Below are 27,163 nucleotides of genomic sequence, written 5' to 3'. Positions count from 1 at the left end.
GCTGTACTTTATTCATTTTCTGCACAGAATTAGCTAGATGATAACTTATTATTACTTACATTTATACAACTGACAAAACAAGGACTTCTTCCCTCACCCTTCTTCTCCCCACATTCCGTACATATTGTAGGCTCTGTAGACCAGTCCTCTCTCAGTATGCATATGCATGTTCTTGTATTGTTATCTATAGGTTTACTTTATATCCTTTATTCTACAGCCATGCAGAATAAATTATATTGGCTTGATGTGCAAATAATGGGGGTAATCAGTTCTCCTACCTGCAAACTAAATAGAAGAACTCTCTCGTTTTTTTTGTGTGCGCGCGCATGTGTGTGTACGTGTGGGTTTATATAAATGTTAAACTATGAAAATTTTTTAGTTAGAAACAAAGCACATTTCCAAACGTTAGAAAAACCTGTAATATTTTGCCGCAATACAAAACCAAATCTTAGACTGTTAAGTTTAGGTAAATAGTTTTCATTTGCACTTTTTTATTGTTGGATTGTAGTTTAAAACATTATGCATGTTATGCTGAATATAACAAATATAACAAACTAATGGCGAGTTATGTATGTACACTTTACTGAAGGGACTTTTTGTTGTTCTTAGGAACAAGAGTTTGTTTTTCAGAATCTAATTTACTCAAACCCTCACCCTTACTCTCTTCGTCTCACACAAACACTGATTGTAAAACTAATCGCACACTGTAGCTGGAGACATTCTGTTTTGGCACTATAATATCAGGTAGCAGGTTTGTCATCGCCTGCGGTAGGTGCACATCAGTAGTCACACAGAAACTGTACCATAGGCCACAGATTATCAAGTTTCATTTTTCAGGTTGCATAGTTACAGACAAAAAAATCATAAAATAAAAATGACCTAATGGCTTTTGCCTCCAATAAACAGTGATCAAAGTCCCTATTAGCTATTCATTTTAATAATGCAAGTAACATTAGCAATGATCTACGGAAACTGACACTATTATCAAATGTCTATCTATGGTCTTAATATCTGAATGTCAACCAATCAGGAGCCAGAACAGGGTCAGTGTAAGAGATGCTTTGTATATAGTGGCAGTCATGGTATTAAGTGGTGTGAAATATGATAGAACCAAAAATAAATGGAAATAAGATGGTGGAATGAAAACTAAAAGACATAAAGAAAATTAGAGCCAGAAGAATTTTTTTTAATTTTTTTTCTTCAAAGGATTTATATGATTATAATATTTTCTTGCTTTTAAATGTAGGAGTCTTATGTTCCTCTTGCCATTGTATTGGCGTTATATAGATGGCATAATTGCAACATTGAGGGTTCTGCTTTTTCCCGAATCCACAGTGCGCCAGACAGGGCAGGGGATGCTATGCTGTGTGTCTAGAAAGAGCAAATGTTCTTTTCAGCTCTGAGGCTTGCTGTGTTTAACAGAGAGAGACTGATTTTTACTTTCTTTGGCCCCATCTATTCCAGATTTAATTTTCACTTGGTCAAACAGTAACGGACAAGTCAGCTACTAGCAGGTCAGTTTATGATGTGATTTCAAAGAAACCTGTACTCCAAGAGTGTCACTTACAGCTATGTATTTTAAATATTGATCTACAACTGCCTCCATTGTGCAATTCTTAGGAACAATAGTTAATAGCAGTACTGCCCCCTTCCTTACAGTTTTCTGATTGGCTGTCTCTGTATGCATAGGAGTATGGTGCTGCCATATAAACAGTTGTCAAGAGACAACTTATCTGGAAATAAGAGAAAGTAAAAACCAACACTGTTATTTGTTAATAAATAAGGTTTTCTTGATTTTGCAACTCATTTACATAACGATGTATTAAATGTGCCTACTATTTTATTTTGGGAAACCCAGTATTATGAAATATAAGAGTATTAAAAGACACCAAGATAACAGGCAAGTGACTTTCTAGAGGTAACGAATATCCTTATAGTTCACAGTTTTCCTTATTACATATGAGCAGTAATTTTTGACAAAGAAACCAGAATACTAATAGTACATTACTATCTTTTCCCATTGGGTATGATCTTTCACTATAGATGAAACTAAATGAAAAGCATGATGACATTCTATCACAATGTAAGGTGTGGGAGTCATGTGTGGGCGTCCTTTGTTCATTTAATTGTGATACTGGGTAAGGAAAACGTTTTCTAAAATGATAACAGCTGCTACATCTCCAATTGTAATTACATTGTGCAATAGAAAATGGGTTGGACCTGATCTTTTACAGCATCATGTATCCATCCAGCTACTTATTTAATGTAAAAGCAAAATTCTTACCCCCATCTAAACTTCGGGACATTGTATAACGCTTGCTTGAAGAACGTTCAAAATAGGGTGCAGGTCGATCAATCAGAGCACTTGCCCTTCTAGTCTGAGCTTGTGTCCTCCCACTGTAGCGGAACTTGGACCCTAAGGTAAGGAATTTTTTGGGAGGTGCCTCTGGTAACAGCAACCTATATTGAGTTTAAGTTCAAAAACATGTCAGATACTTAAATCTAATCAGAGGTGAACATTTCTACACGGAAAGGAGATATTTGTAATGTGTAAAGCAATGGTTCAAAAACTATGAAGTGAGTGGTACTAGTGAGGTGTGTCTTCATTTTATACGAGGGCCAATGGCAGGCGTCATCAATGAGCATCGCGTGTCTTGTGATGCGGCCGCTGGTAACATTCATGTACTATTGCATCCACGAGGGGGACAGCCGGCCCAAACAGCGGTCAGACTGAGCGGCCCGATGCCTCCCTGCCCCCCGGCCCAGCCCGCCCCTGGCCTCATTTATATAGAAACACAAATTAGTTAATGGTTGTCAACTATAGATGCATAATATGCAGGAACCAAGATAATTTTACTATGCCGACAGTTCTGGGGAAATATATGGTATTTTGTACTCTCAGTGACTGTGATGACATTTGATAAAGGTGAGATTTGGTTCTTGCCCGTAATGAGTGTGTGAGGCTCACTGGATAAAAGTATAACGACCACTGCAGTAAATAGGACCTAGTACAAGTAATTGTAAGTTTCATAAAAACAGACTCTGGACATTGTGATAAACCTGCCAAAACAAACTAGACTACACTTCATGTAAACAAAAGGCAAAACAACCGCATGAAATATCACAAAAATTAATATGACATACCTAAAGAAAGTATGATGTTCCACACACACTTTCCATAAACGTTTTGCAGCCCTGTGGTTTGGCAATTTAAACCCAATAGTGCTTTCAAACTGTTCAAACTGAAAGGAAAACAAATATAATACAGTGAAAAATATGGTCTTTTTGCTCAAAGGATTTTAAGTGTGAGAGATTGTTTACAGAGAACCTTATTTATCAGTATATCAGATTTACTAACATTACGGATAGCGATTACAGTGCTTGTGACGCCAAAGTGAAATTAAATATCATAATATATTTACTACATTTTATTACTTTTATTACTTTTTTTTATTTACTTTTTTTATTACTTTTATTACTTTTTTTTATTACTATTACTAATTTTTTTTAATGTGTGAAGAAAAAAAGACTGTTATAAAGATGGCAACATTACAAAGACCAATCCTGGAGGTATGCAAAGATGATGCTATAAAGGGAGTATGGGCTATATAAAACGGGAACAATGTACTTAAGAAAGACTTTACCTATAATCTCTATTTTCCCACTGATAGTCCCTCTCCCTACTAACAAAACCATAAACAACGCATCAAAGGCACGAGTCCCAGGCATGGAAGATTAAAGGGAAAACATACAACATAGGGGGTATTTTTATTTAAAACTCTAAATACTGCCAACATATGCGTGTGAGTGGCATGATCAAATTCACAGTATTGTGTTTTTCATGCACTTTTTTTTGTAATCAAAATTGCACAAATACCAGATGTAAAGCTCAAAGTTGTGTTTCAGCACAAATACACAAAAAATGAGAAGTTAAGGCTCATTTATGAAAGTGCAAACCTGCAGTGTAATCATGCTCCTATGTCTGCCAAATATTCAACTGGTTTTCCCAGGAAACGTATGTATTTGCAGGCCAAGATGGCGGCAATTGCAGGGGTGCAAGTTTACACCGTCCAATGGAAGGATTTGGGTACATTCCATGTTGAGTACATAATAGTACTTTTGCACCAACATGTAAAAACAAACTTATTTTTTGGGATGAGAGTATTTAAATTAAATAAAAGCGGTAGAGAAGGAGCATTTCTGCTCTGTGGGAGGGCAAACAGACTTTTTCGCCCTCAGCAAAAAATGACTTGAACTGGAGAGGAGGCCTCGTTTTGTACTTTTCATGGGAGCCATTTTCGCCTTACAATTCTGAAGAAGAATAAAAACATTTCCAGGTGCACTTCGACCAATGTAACAAAACCACTCAGCACACAAAAGTTACACATGTAATAAAGACAGTTCCAATGACCACACACTCTCATGATTAATTAAAGACATACTTGAGCCTAAACTGAGTAGTTTAGGAGAAGCGCTTTAATGTTGGAATGAATGAGGAGTGTTTCTAAACCAGGTACAAACTGATTCCCTGTACTTTGCAGACAAGAAGGCCTGCATTCTGCATTGTTTTGCGGTTTGTAAATGAGCTTTATTTTCTTCCACATGCCATAGTCACGCACAGCTGTCACACAACTAGTGCAATCAAAGACAGCTCTGGTTCCAATGATATCTTTGGAGACAATTATACAGTTCAAAATGGATTCTGGGTACTTTCCAATGTGACTCATACACTTCATCCTGTGTAACAGTCATAACATCATTAGGGATAAGTGAGAGCAGAATAATGTAGCTGCAGGTTAGGTCTGTGTCAGGTATTAGTATTTAAATATTGCATTTATTAATTAGCATTCAAACCCTGTGTAATAGAAGTATAGTATTGTGTTGGCAGATACTGATAAATAACTTGTAAACTCCATTACAATTGTATCATTTTATTCTACATACCTCGCCTGGGCGGATCTTGATGTAAAAATTATTCCTTTTATATGAAATTTTCAAAACCTTCGGCCAGGCAAACCGGTTTATCCGTAGCCGATCACGGTATATCAAGAGTCCACTGGCACAAACACCCAACATAATTTCAACACCTTCAGAATCCTGAAAAGCAGGCTTTGATTAGGATGGCTACTACAACGCAACAGCACAATAAAGTGAAGTGAAAACCTCAAATATAAAAATATTTCCATTTAGAAACCATTAGACTTTAGCAAAATTGCTCTGTTAAAGTGACAACATTTTACCTTCATTACTTACTTATAACCATTACTCCTGGCAAATTCTTTATTCTATGTTTACTGTCTTTTTTATAATACAAAATACAATACAGCAGGCGACAAGATAACATCATTTATGTAGAAGTTGACAATCACAAAATGTTGCATAAAAGTAACATTATTTTCACCATCAGCCTTTTTACTCTTAGTGATTGAGAAAATAATTAAACAGAGGTACTTAATAAATCACTAGAAATTCACCCTGTTGGTGATTTTATAACGTATTATGCATTATACCAGTAAGCCTTAAGAGGCATTTTAAAATAAAAGTTATTGCTTATCAATAACCATCACTTATCTTCCTTTGTGCATCTAAGTGCATTGCAAGCACTACATCACTTCCATCTAATCAATACAATTTCTACAGCCAGTCTTGATAATACTGCAAGATGTGCCTCTAAACCAGCTCATGTCTTAGAACTGTTAATAGTGCATGTTGCTCTTGTGATTCATTAATGAATATAGCATCTGGTGCCTACAAAGACACATGTCCCAAAGTTGTGTATTGAACTGGCAGAGGAATGAAAATACATAGTTAAATAACATACCATACAAATTATAGCCATTTGTAAAAGATTTTTACATTTAAATGAAGTTAAACAAGGTTTTCAGCACCTCAAGCAACATCAGTGCATGGAAATTAAATAGCATTGTCAGTGAATGTTTTAATTCTCAACAGCCATAGGTCTGGCACAAAAGCCACCGATTTTGTGGATCTCACCTTTCTACCTCATAGTAAGTGATAACTCGGAGGAGATTTACTAACTAGTGGTTTAATAAAATAACAGATGTTCATGCGCTTTGATGTGCAGTTTGTAAACCGTGCGATTTACTAAGGGCCAAACTGCACAACGCAAACCACGCCATGTTTTAATTGTTGGTTTGCCAAACCAGAGGCAAACAAATGATAAACAGTCCGAAAAATTAAAAGATTGACATTGTTCAGACAGATGAGATTGGTCAAGTTTTAAAAAACAAAGCTCCCATTTTCTGTAAGCTCAGTGCTACAGAGCATTAGGACCAGCATTGGGGGGGCATGACAAAATAATCGAGCCTCCGAACCTAGAGAGTTGCGGAGTAGTCCTGGAGCCTTCCTAGTGAACACTCTTCTGGCATTACGAGTGCAAGTATGTACATGGGAGAAATAGGCGAAAGTGCAGACTTGCATTTGTATTACAACAAAAACCAAATAAATAATAGGATCATTTTTTAGAGGCCAGGGGCTTGTAGAAAATGGAGAATGGAAGGGGTAAAACTCAATGTTTTACCATGCGTTTTGGCCTAAGCTGTGTGTAGTTTGTCCTGAACCACATGTGGTTAAGGGTTTCCAAACCGCAACACATTGGGCACGGTTTTATTTTTCAGTTAACTGCAGAATAGTATATTGTGTGGTTTTGATCTGCAAATCGCATCTGATGTGTGATTTACCCTACAGTGTTTTCTACATAAATATACTTCGCATAGTTTCTCTTTAAAGACTTAAGTGTCACATTTTATGTCTATTTTCTATGTGCCTTTTTTTCTCCTAATTTTTCAGAGATTGACTATGTAAAGTTATAAGTACTGTGACTTCAGGCATTCCACCTTAAAAAATTCATTATGGAATTCATTTAACTTTCATTGCACGGGTGACATGGTAAAGCTTACTTATTTACTGCCAAATACCTTACTTTAAAAAATATTGAATTTTGGGCAAATGTGTTCAACTTCAAATGCCAAACAAATGGGTTTTAGTTAGGTATGATCATCATATTTGTAATTACTAGAAGACTGATAAATGTCATATCACCATGCTCCACCTGACTGACATATTTATTCTGTAGACTGGAATGAAATAGACTAGCTATGCACCATGATATTCAGAGACCTTTAAGGACATATTGTAGATGGTTATAGAGAAATAAAGTAGTGAAAGTTACGAGCTAGACATTTACAAGCTGTGTAATATAGAATGTTTCTCTGTAAAAGCCACCCATTTAAATGTTACAATAAATAATATTATATTGCCAGACTGAGGTTGGAAACGAGTGAACAGTTATATTTTAAAGGTTTCCTATCTTGCTCTGTTACAACAATTGAGATTCCTGTCAGCTCTACTTTGCTTTCTAAATCTGATATGACTGAATCAAATATAAACCTAATAGCCTAAAAATTGAAAATCATTACATCAATAGACTAATGAAGCCGTTCACTCTTCCAGACCTGTTTGTGAAACCCATTTGTTTTAAGCCTTCTCTCATTTCCTATCAGCTGATGTGTAGAGAGCTATCTGCTGGATGCCTCAGGTTATGCTACAGGCTAACAGTCCATATTCTCACTTGACAATCCCGTTTTATTGCACCCTATCCTACCAGCTCATACAGTGCATCACTTGTCAAATGCGTTTAAGTGACCCAGAACTTCCCTGTGGGTTGCATTAACACGGTCATGGCTAAAACAAAGTCCTATCTAAACATTGTCGAAACAAGATAGATACCTATGTATCAAGCTGAGAGTTTTCCAGCAGGTTTGAATAGGCAATCAGATTCTAGCTATCATTTATTCAGTACATTCTACAAAATGATAGCTAGAATCTCATTGGTTGCTATAGGCAACATCTCCACTTTTCAATCCCGCACGAAAACTCTCAGCTTCATACATTTACCCCCTAATCTGGCTTCTTAAGGGTGCAACAAAACTAAAAATAACGACCTGCCACAGTTGGACTACACATAAAAATCCCTTGTGAAGCAAAAGCTAACCTAACAACTGAATGACCTTATATGAACTATAAGATCCCACGGTGTGGAAATCCGGTAATGGTACAAATAGCAACCACACACAGCTATTATTACTACAGTGCTTATTTCACATACCAACAAACTATCTTTACTAGGCAGAAAATAGACACATGTAGACGTAGACACTCACACACAGGCATATCTTGGATTTAAACTTATTTAAATACACAACATAATATTTGCAGCTATAAACATCATATAACACCATATAACTCCAATATTGAAGACAGAGTTCAGGCAAACAGATTGGAGATCACAGGATGGATCAGTGAGAAAGAGGGACAGATATAAGTCAATACCTTAGCATGATGAAGATCTACTCCATACATTGACAATTTTTTGGCATTTTCCAAGAAGTGCATTTCAGCTTCCGCAGGAGTCATTCCTCTGCAGATAAAGACAAGGCATTCAGTTATTCTTTAGAAAAATGGTGTTTCTGCTGGCAAAGTAGTTGTAAGCATGGAATTCACTTTAAGATATTTGGAAAGATTATTATATCTAGAAATCAAGCTAAAGCACTCTGAAATGTTTTTACACATTGGGCCTGCTTAAATTACTGTGAAAATAGTTTTATTTGAACACATGAATCATATGTACTTCTTGCTGCTACCTAACCTATAGGATGAAACGACAGCACTTACTGTCATAAAATGTCAACAATGCCACTATAATTAAGCAACATGAAATATAAAAATGTATCCAACTTTAAGTAAATGTAATATAAAAAGAAGATTTTTACTTACCGCAAAATCTATTTCTCTTACTCCATTGGGGGACACTGCGAGACATTGGGATATAGTAGGTGGGACTAGGTGTTAGGCACTTAGCCTTATCTTTTTTCCTCCCCTACTATGCCCCTCCTCTCCTGTAGCCTCAGTTTTGTCTAACCAAGCATATGAAAAAGGGGAGCCCTGTGCGCTAAAATAATTTTTTTTTTTTGTGTAACAAAATTCACAGAACAGAACTATTTACAGAGCAAGGGAGGGTGCGCAGTGTCCCGCAATGGAGTAAGAGAAATCGATTTTACGGTAAGTAAAAATCTTCTTTTCTCTTCCCTACCATTGGAGGACACCGAGACATTGGGGACATACTAAAGTTGCCTCTAAGGGAGGGAATGCTCTGGAATGGCTGCACGCAACACTCTGCGTCCAAAACTCGCATCCACGGATGCAAAGCCCTGCAGCCTGTAGAATTTTGAAAAGGTGTGCACAGATGACCAAGGTGCCGCTCTACATAGCTGCTTCGCCGACGCCCCATGGCGTGCCGCCAAAGATGCACCGACAGCTCTGGTTGAATGAGGCTTTAACGCTGCTGGGACGGGCTGAGACGCCCGGATATAAGCCATAAAGATAGTGGACCTTATCCAGCGGGCAAGGGACTCTTTAGAGGCAGGCCAGCCTCACTTTTGCGCATTGTAAAGAACAAAAAGGTCCATTGTTCTGCAGATTCTGTGCGGTCAACATAAAGACGAGGAGTCTGAACGACGTCCAGCAACAGAAACTCGTCACTAGAAGAAGAAGAGGATGACGGCGTAAAGCAGGGACCACGATTTCCTGATTTAAGTGAAACCTAGACACAACCTTTGGAACAAAGGAAGGCTTGGTGCGCAGGACCGCTCTATCCTCGTGGAAAATGAAGAAAGGAAAATTGCAGCAGAGCGCTGCTAATTCGGAGGCTCTCCGAGCTGACAAGATAGCCAAAGGAAACACCGTTTTCCAAGTGAGATGGCGTAAATCAACTGACTCCAGAGGTTCAAATGGGGTGTGGGTAAGCACGTTAAGCACCAAATTGAGGTCCCAAGGTTCCACTGGGTGAACAAAGGGGGCTAAACATGATGGTTGGCGCTATATAAATAAATGATGAGGATGATGAAGGACCCCCTGCAAAAAGGTCTGAACATCCCTGAATGTCGCCAGTCTGCGTTGGAAGTAAATGGAAAGTGCTGACACCTGAACCTTAAGGGACCTCAGCCAGAGCCCCTTATGGAGGCCGGCCTGCAGAAAAGCCAGCAGCCAAGGGAGACTAAACCTGGATGTGTGTAGACTGTGGGCCTCACACCAAAGAATATATGTCTTCCAGACTCGATGGTATATGATAGAGGAGGAGACCTTTCTGGCCCTCATTAGGGTACCAATGACTTCTTGTGAAAAACCCCTGGCCCTAAGAATTAGGGTTTCAACAGCCACGCCGTCAAAGCTAGACGATCTAAAGAGTGGCAGAGAAGAGGACCCTGAGCGAGAAAATATGGTTGTATTGGCAGATGGAAGGGGGGTGTTGCCGCCAGTTTCAGAGTGTGTGAAAACCATGCCCTGCGTAGCCAATGAGAGGCTACTAGAATTGCGGGCACCCGTTCTCTTATTAACTTTTTTAGCACCCGCGAGAGCATGGGTATCGGAGGGAAGAGGTACACTAGATGAAAGTGCCATGGGACTGTCATGGCATCCACAAACTCTCCTTGAGGCTTCCGCGTCTTTGAGCCGTATCGGGGAAGCTGAAAACTGAGCATGGATGCCATGAGATCGATCTCCGGCATGCCCCAGCACTCCACTAGAAGAGCAAAAATGTGTTTGTTCAGGGACCAATCGGGAGAGGGTAAAGGGTTTTAAATTTTCCCAGCATCATAAACTGCTTATTAGGCCTGTGTCATGCGTCAGATACCATCTCCATCATCTGAGGGGATGATGGGAAGGCGACCACCTGCGCCTTGGTCTTCTTAAACAAGAAGAACCCTGATGGGATTGTGGGCTCCGGATTAGCAAATCCCAAGGTATGTCTGATACCCAGAATGAGGTTATAAACATTATGGGCAGGAGCAGAATCTATAGAACTAAGTGAGTCCTCTTCCTGCAAATCAGTATCTAATTCACCCTCCTTCTCTGAAGAATGGTCTGAATTTTGATTGCGTCCCTGTAGCGCATCAGAGATGACTCTTTTGGCCCTGTGGGATACTGTAAGTAGGAAATCTTCTTACTGAACTGATACGGACTGAGCAGATGTGCCTGCTAGTGATTGTATAGAAGTGTGGGGAACAGAAACTTTACGTACCTCTGCGAACTGTATCCTCACGCGGCTGAGCTTCGCTATGGCTAAAGTTAGCCAGAGCGGTTCTTCCATAGCTGCTCCACCTTGAGCTGGGGTGTGTCACTCCTGGATCTCGGCTTTACACTCCGTGCAGTGAGCATCCTGGTTAGGCTGTCCAACAGATAATTTGGCATTACATCTGGCACATGTATAATTCAGTGCAGACATACCCGAGGATCCCATATTTTTGGATGCCCCATTCTCAGACATATTTATGAAGTATACCAATTAAGTACAATATAAAAAGCAAAATATTGTTTTCCTTAAATTTAGCTAAGTCTGAGAACCAAAGTCTGACCACAAATAGAGAGATTCTACCAATTCTCTATACCAGGCTTATCTCTGAAATACACCAATCCTAAGACACCGAATAGTCCTGATTGTGTAAACAGCCTTATAGGATATGACAGTTGTCTCTAAATATTACAAATAGGATACAATGATACCAGTAGAAGAGAGGCAAAGCAGAGGAGCAGCGTGTAGCCAATGATCATTGTGTCCCAGCAATCCAAGATGGCCACTTCCGCGGCAGGAAGTAGGGGGGCCGTCCTTCCTTCAACCCTCCCTAAACATGGCTGCCTCCATGCATCGCCAATGTCTTTGTATAGCAAACGGCGTGCATTGACCGCACACACATAACAAGCTGCCCAGGTAGCGTGCAGCGCTAAAAGAAAACAAATCGCCTCCTGAGGAGAGTGATTGTTACTTTGTCCCCTTGCCCCCGGCTGGGAGGGGTGGACTTGCCAGCTCGTCCGCCGCGCTAAGAGGGGAGGGTGCTGAGACTCCCTTCCGCGCAACTGTAGCTCTGTGCCTGCAGTGAAATGATCCTACATGGGGCACCTAAAGCCCTAATTTCACAGGAACACAAGGAGGTAGCCTCCGCTGCTCATTACTAGGGGATGACTGCCGGCAAACAAGGTACAGGCTTCTACTTACCTTTGAAGGGACCAGGGTAACTAGCGCTGACAGACTATTCACCCCTCTGGGTCTTAGGTTCCATCCCCGCACTGTACCTAAAGGTAAATGAAAATAAAAACGTACAAAACCCAACACTAATCAAGGTAAGGACAGTAGCCTATACCAGCGTGACCTATATCCTAGGCACTTAAACAAAACTGAGGCTACAGGAGAGGAGGGGCATAGTAGGGGAGGAAAAAATATAAATCTAAGTGACTAACTCCTGTCCCACCTACTATACCCCAATGTCTTGCAGTGTCCCCCAATGGTAGGAAAGAAAAATAAGTGATCCCTTCACAATTGAGGAAAGGTGTCAAACAAAACAAGAAAACAAATAACAGCTAAAATAAATTCTGCAATTTGCTTTTCTTCTTTTGTGATGTATATTTTAATTCTCAGGACAGAAAAATGAAGCACACTTTAGTGAAGTCTTAACAAGAGAACAGCAATGGAGTACTTCTTACATAAACTATGACCGAAATGTCACAAAACAAAAGAATGGGCAAGATTCCAAAAACTAAAAAGGATAATATTCCATTTAATTTATGTATCCACTGGTGAATTTCATTTCAACATCTTTTTAAAATAATATCCATAAATAATGTCTTTTTCTGTACTTCAGGTCAGGTGTGTGTTGCTGGAATGCTCAGAAGCATGTTCAAAAACATAAAAAAACCTGATTATTTTTAAAGTAGTAAAACACAATTTTTTTTCTTTTATAGGCCATACTGGAGGTTAGCGGACTATGCAGGAGAACCCAGGTGTTTCCCAAATCTCTATCAGATTTGTTAAATCCCTAGAGCTCTTCCCAATCTCATCCTCTGTTCAAGTAGGTCTTCCAATTGTTACAGCTGAATCAGGGACATGGAGGTAGATAAATCTGTTATTTTAGCTATCTTACCGAAGTCTACTCAATACTGTTTTTCTAAAAAAAAATTGGGTGAAGTTATCCTTTTCGTATATGGAGCATTAAGCTGATGGTGTCAGAAAATTTACTCAAGTTTTAAATCTAGAGGAGTCAGTTAGAAGGTAAGAGGTGTTTTTTTATTCAACAATAGATTTTAAGTTCTTTGCACTTTAAACATCAGATTGCAATATTCCATTCTACAGCTTAGAGATCACAAAAAAATAATGCGGCATAGCTTACAGTCTTTAAAACAAATTCTGCTTCTCTGCGGCTCCGTTTCACTGAATAACACCATTGCCTATATTGTCTTTCTTAGGGTACCAATTACACATACTTTATCCATGTGCCTGTTTATATATGCTCAAGAAACAATGTATTCCCCATTTGCCTAACATCAATAATCTTAAAACTGTATTCCACGTCAGATCATCACTGATCGAAACACAACTAGATTTAAGGAGATGTTCAGATATGTTGCTTATTTTCTAATAGACACTGACTTTTTTTGACCAATGGTCCAATAGTTATTGACCAGCAAGCAAATTATTTTATCTAGTAAATTCATGACTCCATAATATTTTTATTTTTTTAAAGAAGAATGCATTTGCTCTACAACTGAAATTTATTTTAACTTCATTTGTCAATAAATGTACTAGAAAATGTCTGGGAACAAATCATTCAACACAACAGATGTCTAAACATATTGGGCCCCATAGAGAGGAGAAATGCTAAAAAAAGATGCAAATATGCTCCAGGACAAACCATGTTGCTATATAAGGGGTGCAAATGCATTTTGTTTCTTTTTTCCAAGCAAGTCAAATACTAGATGCTTTTGCTCTTGACTCTAAATGAGGCCCCCAAACTTTTTGCACATCTTAAGGGTTATAAAAGGATGAAGGCAGAGGTATGATCACTGTCAGGAGGCTGGTGGCCATCCAAGTTAACACTGCATACTATTAAGTGTGTCCTTATGCATTAGTAAAGAGAAATCCCCACCATTACTAGTGATTCACTCAGCTGAAGGGAGTCACAGTTTTTCTGGACTAGGACTGAATCAAAATTCAGCAGAATAATTTTTTGGATTAACACTCTGATCCTGTACTTATTGTGACTATTGAAAGAATAATCAAACTGTTTATGTTATTGTTTTTTATCCTATTACCTACATAATGCACTTAAAAAAGATATGTATTCAGTTACATCTTATGTGTTTTTTTAGAAAAAATATTAAAATATAAAATTCACAGATAAAACAAACTGGTCATAAAACATTCTCCAGCTGTGAGCAAAACTGAAATCTCTTTCACAAGTAGCAACAGAGCAGAATGTTTAGAAACAAGATCCTCATACATTATGTGCGTTTTGCTTTTAACAACGGACATACAATCATAAAAGACTTTGTTATGTGACACAAGTTGGTAGGGTGAGTATTTTATAACAGACAAACACATCAGGCAGGCATCAGTGTGGAATGTGCTTGGTGTTTTATACATAAATAATAAAATAAAAAAGCACAAAAACAGCTTCTTTCTACGCTATTTATGGAGTTAGATGAGGTAAATAAGAGCACAAAAGCTCACTTACCTGAGCTCCACCAGTCCTTAAATCCAGAGGGTCCATAAACACCTCAAACAGTCCAATCAAGACATCCCGTCTCCAGTTAGGGCTGGGTTTTTTTTATATTGTAGAAGAAATGTCAAGGATCGGGGGAGCATAAGTAAGTGAGCTTTTGTTACTTTAATTAACCCACCTTACTAAACCCAAAATGAAATTGTTAGCATCCACAATACACTGAGGCATATGGGAGAACCAGAGCTTTTCAAATAGCAATGCACAACATAAATAGTTTCCATATATAGTTAATTGACTTTGAATGAAATTAACTCTAGTGGGTGTTTGTATGGTAGAGAATTTAGACTGTGAGTTCCACTGATCAAAGGACTTATGTGAATGATTAAACATTTTCTGAGATTGTTAGTGCTAAATGAATAAAGTTTCTTAACGAGTTTGATATCACCTTAACGAGCCAGTCCCTCATTTCTCACAAAATGTGGAGCATAGCAACATGTACTTTTTATAGCCCTTACTGTTCCCCAGCTCACCAGAGTGTAAATTCAGTGTTTAATTGCATGTGGATAAGGGGACATTGTAGCCATGGATATATAGACTTTTTCATTCTATGTTACCTATTGTAAAAATGTGTTTTTGTTATTTGCAGTGATGCTGTTATGCATTGTTCTAAAATTGAAGCCAAGTGGGTTATGGGTAAGGATCGGATGGGGTCCAATTCCAGGATACAGGTGAGAGGGCAGTAGCTGCATTCACTCTCCCCCTCTTTTCTCTACAGGAAATCCTGATCAGCTGGAAGCTAGCTCTGGCTGAAAAAGCTTGTAAGTGCTTGTCGTGAGCTTGCAGTTATTTATAAGGGATAAAATCATCACTGCAGTGTAAAAATGTTATATCAAAGGAATCCATTGATAAGTTCAGTTAAAGTGTAAAATTTAAAGACAGAGTCTGATATAAGTGTGTTTGATGGCTTTGCACATTCCAGTGTGAAAAGATAAGTGGGTCACCTGGGACATCTTCAAATGGCTCCTACTGTGAGACAGCCTGGCTTGGGAGGGAGTTTTGGACACTTGAATAGACTGTGTGGGGCCGATCCCAGCTGGAGATCCTTGCAGGCAGCATGTGAAAGCCTATACAGGTATATAGAAATATGAACTTCAAAAGGAAAATGTTGTCATAGTTCATATTTTGGGAAATCTGGGTGTCATTCCATTCTGAGGAGCAGAAATCACACCAGGGTTGTGAATGACAGGTACGGGTAGTATCCATGAACAGCTAAAATCCCATATCATTGGAAAAGGTATGTCACATTGTCATAATTCCATCATGTTTGGTATTTGTGTGGGAGATTATGACCGGTTTATTGAAGGGGGGAGTTATTTCTCTGGGAAATATATGTGAAGAATTACCCACAGGTCAAGACATTGGGAATATTTGTGAGCAAAGTATAGTGACACCCTGGGGACATCCCTGCCCCCTATTAGCATTAAATACTGGCCCTGTGAAGACCATGTTGCTTAAAAACCTGTGTTCTGAAGGAACAAAGGGACAGACTTTTTGGGGAAATCAAGTTACATTGATAAACTGTCCATCTTCCTAGCCAATTCCCCATGGTACAGATTATGCAACTCACGTAAGTGCTATTCTGAATGTAACCCTTTTTATTTTAAACTGTTTTTGCTTGTTATGTCAATTAATTGTTATTCATTATTTTTTTATCTGTATGCCCTGTAGTTTTGTATATTAAATCTATAATTTAATAAGTTGCGTCCTTGATACTCTAACGAATCCATTAGCTTATTAGAAGAGAGCTCGACCAAGTTAACCCTTGGAATGCCAGTGTGTGATTTGTTGATACATTTGATTAACAAGCTATGTGTGCTTGCATGTACATTTGTGTAACAGTCTGGAGGTGTGAAGAGGTAACCCTTTGTGTGCTGCTGTGGGTCTTGCTAGTCTGTGAATAGCTAGAAGCCTGTGTGCCAGTGTGGGGAAGTATATTGGGGTGCTATTGCCCGTACTCAATAGGTGGTGGCAAAACCGGACGTGTCTGGGGGTGTGAGAGCGCTGTGTTTGGGGGCGATTCCGTAGGTCTATAATCTGTGTGATAGGTAGAGAAAGACTGCGGGCTGAAATCGTGTGTGACCTCATACAGCAAACACCCCAAAGTCACGGAAGCTGGGAGCGTGTTCGTGACAGTGGTTAATACTGGGAGTGTAATTTAAACATATTGGCCTTGGCCCCTTAATTAACTTGAGTATGTCCCCATTGTCTCAGGTTGTATTCAGCAGACTCCTTGAAATCATCCCAGCAGGGTCCAGGGATGTATTGGGATGAGAAGAGACAGCCCTGTAACACTCCTTTTTGACAGACATCCACTCTCAGAGGATCCTACAAAGGCCACCCCTGGAGCGTGGGAAAACTACAGGGTATAGAGGATAGAGTGAGACCCAGGGGAGGTTGTGTCTATTTTTATTTGCACCTGGGAAGATCTCCAGCATTGAGATCTAGGCTTCTGCTGGACTGAGCATTCTGCTGGTACATTTGCGGCTCAGAAGAACTTCATGGGTCTTGGATTCTGCAATTCAGGACATCCAGATGACTTATGCTCTGTAAGCTAGTGGGGTAAGGGACAGATAATGTGGTGTACCTGCCTGCCATTTATTTACTGTTTGTGCATAATATTCTAGTGATTGTTTTAATTACAATAAATGTATTGTTGTACTTCTCTAACTGCATTTCCCTAAGCCACTATAAGAACCCTAGAAGATACTGTGTAGGCTTCCCTGGCATAGTAAGGCACCCCTGGGTGACCAGACAGCGTGAAGTGGGTAGAATTGGGCCAGATAAACCCAGTATTTTCACAATTAATAATAACAATTATTATAATAAACCTCTTTTATGATTTTACTTACCTTCTCCATTAAAGTTCTCCAGCATCTATCTCACCTCCCAGTGCAGTAGATAGGATGAGGACCTTGATTATATTATTGATTTATGTAATTTTGGCCCTGCTGCAAAATAGGCTGATTGCAGTACCACACCCATTCTGCACTTGCCAAAAATAAAGTTGGCAAGTATGATCTAAATACATTTGCTTGTGATCATCATCAGCATTTATTTATATAGATTCTATAGCGTTTTACAACTGGGAACAAACACAGTAATAAAACAATACTGTGGAATTAGTGGCGCTATATAAATAGCTGCTGCTGATGATGATGAATACTGGGTAATACAGACAGACGGAGAGGTAAGAAGGCCCTGCTCACAAGCTTACAATCTATAGATGTGATGAAAGATTTGCATTGTTTTCAAAATAAAGAGGGACACTTTTGTACTTTTCATACCTGTAACTTTTGTGCAGTTCAACTACTTTGTCTTCCAGTTCTTTTGTCTGGTTTGGTGCAAAGCGGAATTCACTGACATAGTCACTACCATACTCGTCAGGGTCATAGTCACCGAGTTCTGATTGCACAGTGTAGGATCCCAGGAGAGCAAGTGTAACAAAGGAACAAGGAAGACGCCCAGATACAATGTCATCCCGTAACTGCAGGCAGAGATAGTACCTGTTTGGAGAGAAATTACATGTCAAGCCACAAAGAAGACACAAAAAAAATCTTTTAATCACACGTATATAATAACCAGACAGTTTAAAAAACAGCTAATTGGAAACAAACATTAAGGTATGTCTAATGTTTTGGTAGAACATTTCAAAAATTTATTTGAAACAACTTTATATGAGGAAAACATTATCAATTGTTTGAAATGCACAATAGCAGTACACATGCTGCACATTTGAAATCTGGACAATGGTATTAATTGTTAGTCCTAGGCAAAATAGGATGCAGTTAATAATATAGAGCAAAGCGCCCATAGTAACCAATCATCTATATCAGCCTTTAGTATTTCTACTGTAGTTTGACTAATAAAAGCTAATATCTGATTGGTTGCTATGGGTTAATGCACAAGCATTTTGTTTGCAGTATTTTATTAAAAAAAGCCCTAATGTATGTTATCTACATTCTCAGTACCTGTTCACCTAATCCTCTGCTGCTATTAATTATTTTTCACAGTCACACACAGTGCAGCATGGGATATATAATATATGTGTTGCTGTATTTTTGTAAACAGCAAACAAACATAAGACAAACAAAAAAAAAATTGCAATCTCCCCATGTAGAACACAAATAAAATATATGTTCAAATGAAGAGCAATAAAAAGCAACATACTTATGTCAGACAAGATACATTTCTGGATTGATGTATAAAGAATGGCAAAACTACTGCTGATTTTCTTCATTGTTTGGATGCTGTAAAGTTAAAGCTTTAAGCAAAGCCAAAGTAAACGATTTCTAAATTGAGAAAGGCTGAATTAGAAAATTATTTTGTCAGAGAAGACACAAACAAGAATGACAGCAACACTTTACAGATACACATCTATCAAAAACAAAAGATTAACACTGGAATAACTTGCTTCTAATTGTGCCCTGAGGTGCTGCTGTAGACCTGCATATATTTGTATGATTGAATCAACCAATCAGATATTTACTTTCCCAACACCAACCCATCCTGTCTCCCAACCCAAACCGACAGGATCCAATTTTGGTTATTTCACACATGTGGGTGAGGAAAGTAGAAAATGTGTGATAATATAAATGTGTGGCACAGGGAATAGGGGAGAGAGGTAGGTAGGCTGACATATCACTACACACACAGGTCCTCATTTATGAAGCGCACTGCAAAACGCCATGGTTTGTCCCCCTAGAGCACCACAAGGAGCATGTGTGCGCTCTCTGCTCTCAGTTGACGATCCCTCAAGCTAGAAGTGCGCTTTGTTAGCAGGGAGGCGTAAATTTGGGGAGGTGCAGTGTGTAAAAATCACATCAAAGGCCAGCTTCCTACCAATTTAAAGCCTCTTAAAAACTTGTTTAGACTCATTTATGGCTTAAATTAATCATAAGGAGACAAGGGGAAATTCCTTATTATATGTGTGTTTGACACTTTTACAGTGGGCAAGGTGCACCTAGAAGTGTGGTTTTCAGCCGAAATGCAACTGGAAGGTACAAAATGAGTCCCATTGGAAACATAAAATGAGACACAATCTATGCCAACTTGGAGCTAGTGCAATATTCACATACAGTTGTGCACCCTTCCCAGGACAATATGTGCATTCTCAACCCCTTTTTCTTATTTTAATAATCTTGTTCAACAAAGTTAAATCATGTTTTTTCACTAATCAACAAAAACCAGGCACAATGGTGAGCTATCGCAAGGAGAACCCGCGCTCTACCCAACTCCTCCTTTTGACCAGTACAAACTTTTGCTTCTCTGCAAACACCGCCATTGGTCCACAAACCCAAACACTTTCTTTCAATTTGTACAGATGCATCTAGATGTCCACAACACAGCGTTTTCTGCATCGTGAGGCCCACAGACAGGTCATCTACTGACCAGATTTACTGGCCTCCTGAAAATAATTCAAAATGATTTGAATCGCATTATTTTCATCATTGGATTCCTTTTTAAGCCATATGTGGCGATATTGGCCTCCTGTGATGTTGCTGCATGTGCGGCAGAGTTTTACTTGCATTCAAAGATCAAAGCATGAGGGCAATCAAGTAATTTCTAGTCAACGCTGGTAGGATGGCGATTTCGGTGCACTGTGGGGGCCTTTAAAGACATTGCCGTTTTAAATTTCCCCTGCAAAGTCGCCGAATATCGGCAACTTGAAAAATGGAATACATTTACCTCCAGGTATTTGCTATAAGTAGAGAATTACATTTTCATACATGACATATGTGCAATTATAATTAAAAACAGTCTTGCTATGAAGGCAAGAATGAAGACCTTCTTTCAAGGGTAAAGTTCAATACAAAAAAATAAAACACCATAAGCCAATTTTTACATTTTCACATGAAACTGAAAACCCAAAAAATTGAGCAAACATAAAGAAAAGTTCAAAGTCTTTAAATACCTGGTTATATCTTCTGAAAGTTGAGAAGGATCAGGTGGGTAGAATTTTACATTAAAGGAAAATTGCCAAAAACCATCTGGAAAGATAAAAAAGACACGTTCAATGATTGTACATTTATTTATATTATAATATTAGCCTGAGACCTTGTATCTAACAAGTGATAGGCTCATCTCAGTGTCAGTTATATAAGAACAGCAATGCAGAGATTTCTGCAGATAGAGGATTTCAGCGAGTATTAGCTCATTTGAGACTCAGCATGCTGCAAAACTACTTTCACAAGGGCTGCTGCAGGAATATGCTGGGAGATGCAAGGTCATTATGCTGTACAGAAAAGCGGTAAAATCCAGATCTGAGAGAAAATAAAAGTGATGGGTGAGAATGCTGCCGGGAAGGATGCAGTGTGTGCAAGACATCCAGGCAGATTTCAGCTAAAAGTAACAAAAGATAATATGACATACAGCAGCCGTGTAATTGTAACTGTGCCAGTTTGGATGTCTGGGAAAAATAAATACAAGAACATGTGGCTCTTCAAAGCATATGTATATATCAGGATACCTAGAGTGTATTATTCCATTACTTTACAAAGAGTACATTAGAATATAGAAAACTAATACATACTGACAAAGCATTTTCTGCCCTGTATATACATTGATCCTCATAGGGTCACCTGCACCTCACAAAAACCTTCTCAGAGACAATGTTACAGTGGTTTGTTTGGTTTTCAATGCTGAATGATTGGTACTTGATTATTTATTTTTTACACAATGATACATATAATAGGGATAGAGCAGGGCTCATGTTCTTGCTTTAGTGTGTCATATTTTTCTTTGACTGATGTGTGTACGTTGCAATATTGAGATATATGATACCACACGCTCTACCTAATCCAGTCTTATTACTGTATTGTATTATCTTTAACTGCATTGTATTGTATTATACTGTATTATCCTTAACTGTATTGTGTTGTTACCTATTTGCTGGACTTTAATAAATAAAGCTTTAATGGAGTATTTGCCAAACCATCCCTTTGTACAGTCCAGGATATATTATCACATTCTCATTACCTGCTGCCATTCCCAGCTACAGGATGTTTTTGAGTTGTACCCACTCTGTGGATTTCCCCCTTGTACAATAAGACTTTTAACTATCCTCCAGACCTTCAAGCATTCGCTGACAACCCACTTCTTCAGACCACCCTTGTAACCTCCCTAGACTACTCTACCAGATTACCTTCCACTCTACACAAACTTACATTCTGTACTATATTTTATTTCTATACTCAAACAAGCTACTAGCACTAACCCATATAACAACATTGCTATGTGACTAGATTATATAGCCTTACTAAACATTTTTCCCCACTGCAATCTGGTTGGACCAATATGCAATAAGTGGCATTTAACCTCATGTTTCAAACTTTTTCTACAGATTCTAAGCTTGTGAGCAGGAACCTCTTCATCATCATCATCATCTATTTATATAGTGTCACTAATTCCACAGCACTGTACAGAGAACTCGCTCAAATCAGTCCCTGCCCCATTGGAGCTTACAGTCTAAATTTCTTAACATACACACAAACACACACACACACCCCCCGAGAGAGACTAAGGTCAATTTAATAGCAGCCAATTAACCTACTAGGATGTTTTTGTTATAACATAGTAACATAGTTGATGAGGTTGACACCAGTCCATCAAGTGTATCTTGGATCTCCTGTGATCCTTCTCATATATTTGAAGTTGTTCCAAATGAAGCAACCACCAATCTGTTTCAATCGGGAAAATCCCTCCTGACCCAGTATTGCAGTCCTATTTTTCCCTGAAATCACTAATATCCTTCATCTCAATTAATGGTCGTAACCCTGGACATCCTTTTCCGTTAACAATTTGTCTGACCCTTTCTTAAAATATTTACTTCACATATCAATTGATAGTTTATCTCTAAACATATTTGGGCCTGATTCTTTAAAGAAAGTAAGGCAAAAAATGAGTAAGTTGTCTCCTGGACAAAACCATGTTACAATACAAGGGGTGCAAACTAGTTTAGTATTTTGCACATAAGTTAAATACTGGCTGTTTTTTCATGCAGCTCACAAATACTTGATAGTTTATTTTGTACACTGAAATTTGAAGTTGATCTAGGACACGCCCTACCCAAATACAAATCTGCCATCACATTTTAAATTTACATGATCCCCCTTGAATGCAACATGGTTTTGTCGAGGTGCAAAGTTACTCTCCTTAATGAGTCAAGCCCATTAGCTATATGTTTCAAGACTACAGTGGGGCATTCGCAAAAAAACGGTTAAAAAAAATATTTTTATTTATGTGAAAAAAAAAAATAACATGTTTCACTGTATGTTTTTTTTTAAAAAATACAAGAATCAAGAAGCTCAGTTAATTTATTTCACAATTATTTTAATGTGCCAGTTCTGACACTTACATTCAATCCCTCTGCTTATTATATGGGTATTTTCATTTATTTAGCATAATTTGCAAATGTATAGCAGTGTCTACCTTTCTTCATAATTCCTACATAATGGCATTTATACTAATTGTTTATAGATTTTAGTGAAACAAATAAGATTTTATTTATTTCTATTTTCCATTGGCAAAGCCCTCCTCAAGGCAGAGCTATTTCCTAATAGCTTGAATATTTTCTAGGACACACATTTTGTCTATCATCAAATATCTTAAAATATATTAACATTTTATGTACAAAGTTTATTTGACCAAGTAAATGCAATTATCTGTGAATGACTTCAACTATAGAACATTATGGGTACTTAGGATAGGGCTGACAAATTCTAGTCCAGAATAAAACTTTATAGGCATTTTCCATTATTTCCTGCCTGTGATTGTCAGATCTGTGCAGTAACCTCTAAAATAAATTCAATCTCTTTTACTTCCGCCTGGCTAAACGATCCACTCAATACTATCCACTAATTCTACTGTACAGTAATCTCTGTAGTGTATAATAGGTGGGACCCTCTCATGATAGCAGTACATTCAATTTTGATAAAATGCAATAGCAAATTTTCCACTAAAAATTACATAATGTTAAAAATCTTTAAAACTTACTTCGTGCTTGTTTCTTGATTTCTTTAGCAGGGTCCAACCAGTTCTATACAATCATAGGAAGAACAAAATATAGTCAATGCCAATGCAATAGAAAAAAATAGTATAATTACGGATACATTTATATATAAAAAAAAGGTTAACAAATCCCTAATTGAAAATGATAAGGATGCTAGACATCACCAAGGAGTTTTAAAACCAGACTGGTCATGGGACGCCTAGACAAACTCTAGTATCTTTATAATCTAAACACGACAGGTTATGTTAACCCTTCCAATAATAGCACTGTAAATATAAAAAAACGTGAAATAATACATTCAAAGGCTATATGGTGGCAGTATAGGTTCAATTACTAAATACAAGGACAAAGGTTACATTACAAATAATTATCTATATAACATAACTTAAAATAGTCCTTTACTGTCTGTCAACCTGGCCTGCATCAACCCTGGTGGCAGTGTCAGGGATGCGAGGGATTTAAAAATGTGGCTAAATCATCATCATCATCATTTATTTATATAGCGCCAACATATTCCATAGCGCTTTACAATTGGGGACAAACATAGTAAACTAATAAATAAACTAAATAGAAATAGGAAGTAATTTGTACTCCATACAGAAAACATTGTAAGCTCCAATGTGACAGGATATAACAAAAAGGGGGCACCTTTTAGAAAAGAGGAGCATCGCAGCAGCTGTTGTGAAGGGATTATTGTGCAAAATATTATATAATCTAGCAATTCTGCACAGCTCAATATACAGCTATATTATTGTCTATTATAAAATGTAAACATATATTTTATGCTGCCGCTATGGGTAGAAATATAAAAATATTTAAAAAAAAAAAAAAATCAAACCATGCTGTTGAGCAAGTCAAAAATAAGCCTTTAAATTTAAGCATCCCATAAAATATGTTGTGTTGTGATGACCTTTAAATTGACATTTACACGACACAAGATTTAAGTGAACAGGAAGAAATCTAAATGCATGTTGCCTGTTTTCCGCGGCATTACTGTAGCAATAAATGTCTTGGTAACAGGCCTGGCGCTGTCAACCTGAAAAGGATTTATTGTCTTTCTAAAATGTATTTGTCAAAAGAAAATCCCTATTTATTAGTTCATACATATGTAAATGCAATTAACAACAAGGTGTTCTCGCTATGTGAATGGATACCTAATATCAGCTTGAACGCAGGAGTACCTTGCAGAGATTTGGCAACAAAGGCCAGGCTATAATAATATGACAATTATGTATGCACCTACTAGCTGCAATGCCTCGCCTTTGGCTCTGCTTGTTCCGGATGACTTACGGAAGATGAAAGCCTACAGCTTGTTAGGACATCATCATCAAGCTAACAGTAGATAGAAATATATCATATTTCTCAAATGTAAATAGCACTATCCGGAACTATTAATCCAATCATTTTGCAACTGTCTTCTTTAGAAATAAACTACTTTCTTACAGATTTTATGTTGAATTAAAAAGACATGAACATTTTTAGGGATATATTAAAAAAATAGCATCTATCGGAACCCCAACTCTCTACCTTTATTTTTGTCATGAAAAGGAGTATTAGATATGTTTGTTAGGTTATTTATTAAGATATCAGTAAAAACTGCTTTTAAAGAAATCAATAATCACACCTCTACAATATACTCACACATGAATCAACGTATAATAACTATATGTAATGTACTTTGGTTAGAATCACATTTTTATGATTTAATTAATTGAAAATACTAGTAAGTTGTACATCTAAAGTTAAAGTACTCTTTGGTCATACCTTTTGATTTTCAGAGTCTCTGTACACTAGGCCAAAGTAATCTTTTTCCAGTAGGTTTAAATGTTCACACACTTTGTCAAAGAGTATATGACCTCGGGACCGTTTCTGTGGAAATAAAAAAAAAAAAATCGAATTAGACGTTACATCCATGTTGATTCACCTTTTAACTCATAGTAAAGCAAATAGCGCCAATATTTTCCGTAGCGCTTTACAAATGGGGACAAACATAGTAAACTAATAACCAAACTGGGTAAAACAGACAAAGAGGTGAGAAGGCCCTGCTCACAAGCTTACAATCTATGGGACATTTGAGGCTATATGATGGTATATTGACTATATAAAGGTGGTATAATCATAGCCATAGCCATAATATAACCATATGATGGCTATATGGCTATGCAGTATATGCTGGCATATTGACTGTACTGAAGGGACAGTTATGGTATTTTCATGTATCATGCTCTGCACTCTGGGGCACACACAAGGGGGGTTTCTGGGTCTCCAGAAACCCCTCCCCTCCGCTAAAGAAGTGCCCCTACATAGCGGCGCTGTCAAAGAAGCGTCTGCGGCGGACACTTCTTTGACAGCGCCGCGGCTGCTGTATAGTACAGTGCTGCCGAAACGGAGCTGCTGCGCATGCGCGGGCGCAGCAGCGCTCTCCCTTTTTTTTGGGTGCCCCTGGCACTTTACGTATTTACATTTTTACCTCAGCACTTTTGAGCTGCAATAAGTATTTTATTTTGCACAAAGTCATGCATACCAGCCATGTATATTACATTATATAATACTTGCTGTAATAACATGTACATTTTAAATTTCAGCGGTGCACTCTACTCCTTACACCATGCTGATTTGTTCGTGAAAATCTCATTGTACAAAAAAAAAAAAAAATCTTAATGTGACTGTGTTACATAAATGGTATCACTTCTACTTTGGTGGAATAATGTCACTTGAGTCACATGGCTTATTGTAAAAGAATTTTGTCATTGAATATGTCAATTTATAAGCCCAAAAAGCAGCTCTGGACCTGCTGTGCACCACAATTTGTGCAAGTGCGCCTAGATTTCAGTTGAGTCGTATAGGATTGCAAAGCAAGGTGGCCCCATTTGTAGAGGAGCAGATGTATGCACGAGCAAAGGAGGCTGACTGAAGCGTTCCTACTGAGGAGCAGTGCAGAAACAAGAGTTCACTTTGTGGCATGAGATTATTGAAAAAAGGTATTTTTCCAGTGTACAGCAATTGTCTATCTGCAAAAGTTATCTAATTTTGCACCAGGTCAGAGCTGTAAAATATCCTATACTTCAATGAGACCCGTTTTGAGCCTGCATGTTTTACATAGAATTCTGACTAATGTGACAACAAGTGTTCGAAGTGGAACAATATATAACGGTATTGTGGTCAGGCCCAGACCACCAGGCTGCCGATATTTCCAGGCTCATGATATTACCTCTACATCCCTCTCCATATCCAGCATGCAGCCCAGCAGCGTGGCTGTGATCGCGCCCGACTACCCTCCCCCTGTAAGCAGTGTGACTGGGATCGAAAAGTTTGCTTGACCAACTTATGGCACCCCAGCTGTTATGGAACTACAAGGCGGGCAGGGAAGGGCCTAGAGGAGCGTATACTTCAGGTCTATAAATATCCTAGTAGTGAATGTGTAAAATGACTGCTGATGTCAAACTTTTTATGTATAATTTCTATTGATTATTCATTGGACGCACATCTTCTCTAGATTCTTAAATTATCTTAGCAGGTGCCATGT

The 27,163-nt window shown here is 38.1% G+C and overlaps 1 protein-coding gene across 20 annotated transcripts in view; it reads right to left on the bottom strand.

Moving 5' to 3' along the window:
• Positions 1-27,163, bottom strand: part of EPB41L3 (erythrocyte membrane protein band 4.1 like 3) — a 131,336-nt gene that overhangs the window by 37,934 nt on the left and 66,239 nt on the right. For all 20 annotated transcript variants that reach the window (XM_075213339.1, XM_075213340.1, XM_075213341.1 and 17 more), the window contains exons 4-11: positions 25,402-25,506; positions 23,622-23,664; positions 20,542-20,617; positions 17,915-18,133; positions 8,353-8,440; positions 4,945-5,097; positions 3,145-3,242; positions 2,285-2,460 (exon numbers count right to left, since the gene is read on the bottom strand). In XM_075213339.1, coding sequence (XP_075069440.1) covers positions 2,285-2,460; positions 3,145-3,242; positions 4,945-5,097; positions 8,353-8,440; positions 17,915-18,133; positions 20,542-20,617; positions 23,622-23,664; positions 25,402-25,506 — 958 coding nt within the window. The remainder of the gene's footprint in view (positions 1-2,284; positions 2,461-3,144; positions 3,243-4,944; positions 5,098-8,352; positions 8,441-17,914; positions 18,134-20,541; positions 20,618-23,621; positions 23,665-25,401; positions 25,507-27,163) is intronic.

Source organism: Mixophyes fleayi, chromosome 5, assembly GCF_038048845.1.
Source record: "Mixophyes fleayi isolate aMixFle1 chromosome 5, aMixFle1.hap1, whole genome shotgun sequence".
Lineage (NCBI taxonomy): Eukaryota > Metazoa > Chordata > Amphibia > Anura > Limnodynastidae > Mixophyes > Mixophyes fleayi.
The sequence above is the reverse complement of the archived record's forward strand: the minus strand, read 5'-3'. Positions and strand labels throughout refer to the sequence as shown.